The 6440-nt window shown below is 41.2% G+C and overlaps 1 protein-coding gene across 1 annotated transcript in view; it reads left to right on the top strand.

Annotated features, from left to right (window-relative positions):
* Window positions 1-6440, top strand: part of COL4A1 (collagen type IV alpha 1 chain) — a 175162-nt gene that overhangs the window by 128476 nt on the left and 40246 nt on the right. Inside the window, exons 37-40 of the mRNA XM_019523837.1 lie at window positions 3402-3541; window positions 4186-4312; window positions 4417-4497; window positions 5264-5362. Of these exons, the coding sequence (XP_019379382.1) occupies window positions 3402-3541; window positions 4186-4312; window positions 4417-4497; window positions 5264-5362 (447 nt within the window). The remainder of the gene's footprint in view (window positions 1-3401; window positions 3542-4185; window positions 4313-4416; window positions 4498-5263; window positions 5363-6440) is intronic.

Below are 6440 nucleotides of genomic sequence, written 5' to 3'. Positions count from 1 at the left end.
TTGGGGTGGTCTTGCTTTTGGCTCGGAGTCAGCTGAGGTTAAACAGCTTACCATCCATTCAGTAGTTTAGTCCCACTCTGGGTGGAAGCTTTTTGGTGGTCAGATGTAGAACCATGGAAAGGAATATTGAGAAGCCTGTTGAAGCAATGATGCAGCCTTGTTTAGCTCCCATTTCAACCTCCAAGGGATGTAAGACAGATCCATTACTGAGAACCACCACTGGCATACCATCATGGAGCAAGTGGAGGTTAGTGACAAATTTCAGTGGGCATCCATACATCAGAAGAATCCTCCACACCACTTCTTGGCTGATAGAGTCAAAAGCTTTTGTGAGGTCAAAAAAGGCCATATAGGGAGGCTTATGTTGTTCCCAGCATTTCTTCTGCAGCTGATGAGCTGTGAAGATCATGTCAGTTGTGCCTCTTAAGACCCCAAACCCTCACTGAGATTCTGGGAGGAGCTTTTCCGCAAGTGAAAGGAGACAGTTCAATGCTGTTAGCCTTCTTAGCAACAAGCAGGCACTGCTGGTGAACTCAGACTGGTGGGGCAGTGGAGCATCCCATGGGAATGGGGGGGGAGGGGTTGTAGAGGGCTGGCAGCGGGGGGTGGGGGAGGGTGGGGTTTGCATCCAGCGGGGAGCGGGAGGGTTTGCAGCCTCCTCACTCCTGGCTGGAGTGCCCAGCTGGCTGCAAAGCTCCTCTGCTCCCGTGGGACGCTCCACTGCCGCACCAGTCTGAGTTCACCAGCCGTGCCTGGAAACAAGGGCACACTGTTGACTCATATCCAGCTTACTGTCCACTGTAACCCCCCAGATCCTCTTCTGCAGAGCTGCTTCTTAGCCAGTTTGTCCCAAGCCTATAGCAGTGCATGCAATTCTTCTGTCCTAAGTGCAGGACTTTGTACTTGTCCTTGTTGAACCTCATGATGTTTCTTTTGTCCCAATCCTCCAACTTGTCTAGGTCACTCTGAATCCTAGCCCTACCCTCCAAGTATATCTACTACACCCCCCAGCTTGGTATCATCCATGATCTTCCTGTGGGAGCATTGCATCCCATCTTCCAAGTTGTTGATGAAGATATTGAACAAAACCAGCCCCAGGACCGAGCCTTGGGGCATTCCACTTGATACTGGCTGCCAACTAGACATTGAGCCATTGACTACTACCTGTTGAGCCTGATGATCCAACCAGCTTTCTATCCACTTTATAGTCCATTCATCCAACCCATACTTCTTTAGCCTCCTGTCAAGAATGCTGTGGGGGACCAGATCAAAAGCCTTGCTAAAGTCAAGGTATATCACACTCCTCTTCCACAGAGCCAGTCATTTCCATTGCAGAAGGCAGTCAAGTTGGTCAGGCATGACTTGTGCTGGATGAATCCATGCTGACTTCCTAATCATTTTTTTCTCCAGAAGAAGGTATAGCTGCCTCCATTTTCTTTGAGCTTGCAGGGTTTCATTCAGTGCAGCTACACTGATGTTGTATTGCCTGAATTCTTGGGCCACAATTGCAGTGCAGTGCTCTGAGCATTCATTATTAGGGTTGCCCATGAGTGTTTTGATGTTCTAGGTCCCAAAAACAATGGTGCGTCTTTGCTGGTGTTTTCAACCACAGGAAGAAATATAGAATACTGTATTAGACATGTAATTTTTAGGGCACCTTTTCTAGCCCCCTCCCCATGTGGGGAGAGCAGAGCAGAGCAGATCCTGAAGACAGCTGCCTCAGTCACAGTTACAGCTGCCAAATCACACTCCTGTCTTGTCCAAGTGCTAGAAAACTATTTTGAAACTGCTGCCTTCATGCCAGTTCATAATTAGAAGCTTCCAAACCTCACAGTCCTGCTTCTGTCACCATTAGGTGGTTGCCAAAGCACTTGAAGAATGTGCTGGAAAAGTCATTTTCATGGAAGATACTTTTGCATGACTTCTTTTATTATGGAGAGGCTGTTGCACATCAGCTTCTGCACAGCTCTTGACAAAACGAGACTTTGATCCAATGGCAAAGAGATCAAGACAACTGGGGATCTGGTTCCCTTGAAGCTTTCATCTGCCTTTACAGACATTGAGATGATAACATCTACTTCAGTCTGCTCTGCCATTTGAGGACTTGTAGTCCCATGTTTGGGTCTGGGCAGGCTTATAGTGGTGACCTGTACTCACCATGTCACCGCATTGTCAAAGGATCTATGTGTCTTTTCAGGAGGGAAAGCATTCCAGCATATACACACAATTTAAGAATGGATTAAAAAAATTCTGCTTTCAAATTTCATATTTATGTCTACAAATAAATCATTACATTGCAGTTTTAGAATTGCACATGCAGTTCAGACAGCCAGTTTTGCAAACTTTTTATATCTTTGTTTACAGTTTTTTTCTTTTCCATAACGGTGATATTGTGTACAGCTCCCTTAGGAATGTAGCTTCCACTGATTTTCAAAATTGCTGCATATGGTACATGGACTGCAAATCCTAGTGCAACAGTTCCCAAACTCCGACAGATTGCGCACCACCAATTTAAAATTATATGACCTGAAGTACCACCAGCAAATTTTGGTCATATAAGGTAATTATAATAAATCTGTTAATGCGTACCACTGCCAAGTTGTCTGTGTACCACTGGTGGTATCCATACCACAGATTGGGAACTGCTGTCCTAGTGCTTTGTTAACCATCTGTGATGTTTTTCGTAAATAAAAGAATGTAAGGAATGCATCTTTAAGGTGGAATTCCTTAGAGGTGGCTATCTGTACTTAACCTATTTGAAAAATCAAAAGACAAAAGATTAGAGATAAAAAAAAATCAATTACCTTATGGTTTGCTTTAATGACCTGTTTCTGTTGATTATACATTATTTGTATCAGTTTCAATTCTTAGTCAGAATGCCTTTTGGCATTCTTAAGCAATGAAAAGAAAAGTTATTATCATACTGAATACCACCCCTTTCCATCTGGGGCCAATTCTACAAATTTCTTCTACTGAGTAGCACATTATTCATTTAGCTAGTCTCACTGACCTTCTTATTGAAGTGCTATTTTAATTACTTTGTTATGGTGAAACCTGTGAACAATGCTGGTCCCACTGATCCAGCAAGCACATTACAAGTTGCATTGGTTGGGTACTCTATATTTCTGCTCTCTAAATGATGGGAACCTGAGCATCTTTTTGCTTTTGATTGTGTGCATGGCTAAATCCCGTGCACACTTCTCCTCATGTATATACACTAAAACTAGAGAGGCAACAAAAAAATTATGTCTTTAGATGGCCAGGTTCTGGCTTATATGCTACAGAGTAATGAAGTAGTTCTAGCATTCACATTATTGTGTGGACATCATTGCAGTAACAGACATTTGCCTATATTGTTAGGGTACCCATGTTTTAAAATGCTTTAATTTTGTTATTATTAGGAACACCAGGAGTAAAAGGTGTGCAAGGTGTTGCGGGTTCACCAGGTAGGCCAGGATTCCCAGGAGAGAAAGGTGAAAAAGGAGCTAAGGGCCAGGCTGGTTTTCCAGGGACTGGCATTCCAGGAACTCCTGGTGAGAAGGTATTTATAATCCCGAATAATAAATTGCTTCATTTCTATAGCTGCCTGTTTCTAAAAGACTCATTTGGGCATAGTTTATTCCTGTAGTAGTGTTTGAAGACTGCATATTAGATTTTGAGAACCTCAATTAAGAGAGGGCCATATAAGTATTATGCACGGATGGAATTCATGCCCCCCTGCAATTATTTCTTCTTTGGGTTCACAAAAATTTCTCAAAGTGTACCTTAATGTCACCCTTGAATTTCTGTGGAAAAAATTATAAAGTTAAACTCTATTATTTAATAGCAAATGGAGATGTGAAAGAATTCTGTAGATTACAACAATCTGAATTTTAAATAATACAGGACAACAATAAACATACTTTGAGGCTAACTTGTCAAAAATGTACTGGTAGAACAAATTGATAAATGGCTCCCAACAAAGTCCTGTTCTCTGAGTACTGCATACTTTGAATGAATGAAGACAGTCATTAGAAAAATCAGTGTTTATGAGACTTCATTGAATTTCATGTTATAGGAACAAGAGGATGAGATTCTTTGTTTTCCTGATAGATAAAATGGGGGTAAACTCTCTCTTAAGATTGCCAATTACAAAATACCTTCTTATAAGTAAGAGGAGTTTGTGGTGTGCTCTTTTTCTCCTAGGGAGAACAAGGAAGAACAGGTGATCCAGGCATACCTGGGACAAAAGGTGAAAAAGGTAGCAGTGGAATGCCAGGACTGCCTGGTACCCCTGGTCCAAAAGGATCACCTGGTGTTGTAGGGTATCCAGGCAAGTGGGCTTTCTCCTTAAAAAAAAAATAAAAATAAAAAAAAGGAATGTAAAACTGATAGCAAAAGTTGCAGTCAATAATTCAAATACTTTTGCTTTTTCAGGTAGCCCAGGTAGCCATGGGGAGAAGGGTGAAAAAGGACTCCCTGGCTTGCATGGCATCTCAGGCTTGAAAGGACAGCAAGGTAGGAGGTGGAGGGGAGAAACCATCTCTTTTTTTAAAAGTCTTATTTCTGAAAACTGACTCAGATTGTCATTATAAGCTCTGTATTTATTTTGCCAAAAAGATCCTTGGTCACATTTGTTTATTTTGCAAGTGAAAAGTCTGAGGCTTTTTGCAGGCTGAAACAGAGTAATTTGAATCCAGAGTCTGCAGGGCTGTTGATAGAACTGTTGTTTTCATCTTTCTCCAGGACCATCTGCAACTACAATAATGAGTTTTATCTGTGCCTAGAGTATTTAAAAACCTCAGTGTAGCACCTGCATGCATGCATGTCCATTCCATTCCATGTTGATTTTATGTTGGGATAATTGTACTATAAAATTATCAGTATAATATCCTATACTAAAACTAGTATTATGGAATGGAGGTGAGTATGTGAATTGTTATGGCCCTGCACATTTCAGTAAGACAGAGACATCTTGGTTTAAATGGGAGATACTGTGGACTGATTCCCATACTCTAACTTTAATAAGGTACAGAATTAGTGGCTTTGAAATAAACTCCCTAGGCTGATTATTCTATCACAGTAGTGTAAGTAAGGAATCATGCCACTGCAGTTATACCACTGTATCACCAGTGTATGGACAAAGCAGAATCACAACCAGTATGTAAATCTCATTTGACTCTTGTGGGAGAATTATAAATGGGTTTTCATTAAGAGATGTCTGTGGAAAAATGAGATGGCTCTTAGTTGTTTTATTAAATGTCAACAATGAATGATTTTACAGGTGACCCTGGCTTGCCAGGTTCTCCCGGTGCTAGTGGAGAGAAAGGTGAACCAGGTTATGAGGGAATCCCAGGTGTGCCTGGTATCAAGGGTGATCAAGGTAATGTATGTATGTTAGTATATATATAGGCTATAGGACTTGTTGGTTTTAGGTGTTTTTTCTGGAACCATAAAAAATGAAGTTAATATAATGTCTTGTAAACTACTGATCGCAGCATGTTGCAATAAAGGAGATGATATAGGCAGAAAGCATCTTAGGAAAACAGTGGAAATGTTTAGAATGACATTTTTCCCATGAGAAATTTCTAACAACCAGCTAATTAAGGCCACATGATTCGCCTTGACTATAACTAATTATTTATGACGATAGATGGGTTTGATATCATCTTCAATGGAAAGAGTGAGAAGACTGTGATAGTGCTGGGCACTGGTTCAAGTTCTGTATCTCCTCTTTAATTTTCTCCTTTTGCACATAAATAATAGTACTACTTTCTCTTCTTACAGAAGCTCTTTCCACCTGCTTATTGTTTTTGTTGCCCTTTTCTGGATTTCTTAATGAGACAGAACTCACTCTGGATGTCAGTGACAGTTGTACCTAAATGTGGAGTGCAGGCTCAGACTCTTAATGTCAGTGTGTCTATTTCTAACACAATAGACTTTTGTATTTTTCAAATCTATGATCCCAAACCGTTGGAAATTTGAAAGAAAAGAGCTTGTGTACAGCTAGTGCAGTTGGGACCAAATGGCAGATCCTTATGCATAGCCTCCTCCTGTTACTCTCACTCCCCACTGCACCTTTTCCCTCACAGCAAGGCCCTCCCCCTGCCTCAGTGGGATTAGGCTGCACATTTTTTTTGCAACAAAAAGTGGACCAAATGTGTTGCTCTGGACCACTGAGGCAACAGTCTATAAGGTGGAAACTGGACAGCCGGTCCTAAAGGCTTAAGCCCATCGAGGGTATGTGGGGGAAGAAGGGTTGAAGCCTCTGGTGATATGGTGTTTTTGTTGCTGACAAGTGTTTCCTATTCAGCCCCTGGGAGAGCTACATGCTTTTGTACTTTCAACTTTTTGTGTTTAATAGTTGTATAATAGAGTTTTAAAGAGTAAGAAAAAAATCAAAAGAAATTTGTCTGAATAAAGGACCCCGTGCTTTGGCTTTTTATGACTTGAAATGAGCC

The sequence above is a fragment of the Gavialis gangeticus genome, unplaced genomic scaffold, assembly GCF_001723915.1.
Source record: "Gavialis gangeticus isolate Ggan-Ray unplaced genomic scaffold, GavGan_comp1, whole genome shotgun sequence".
In the NCBI taxonomy this organism is placed as follows: domain Eukaryota; kingdom Metazoa; phylum Chordata; order Crocodylia; family Gavialidae; genus Gavialis; species Gavialis gangeticus.
Note: the sequence above shows the minus strand (reverse complement) of the source record. Positions and strands in the feature narration are given on the sequence as shown.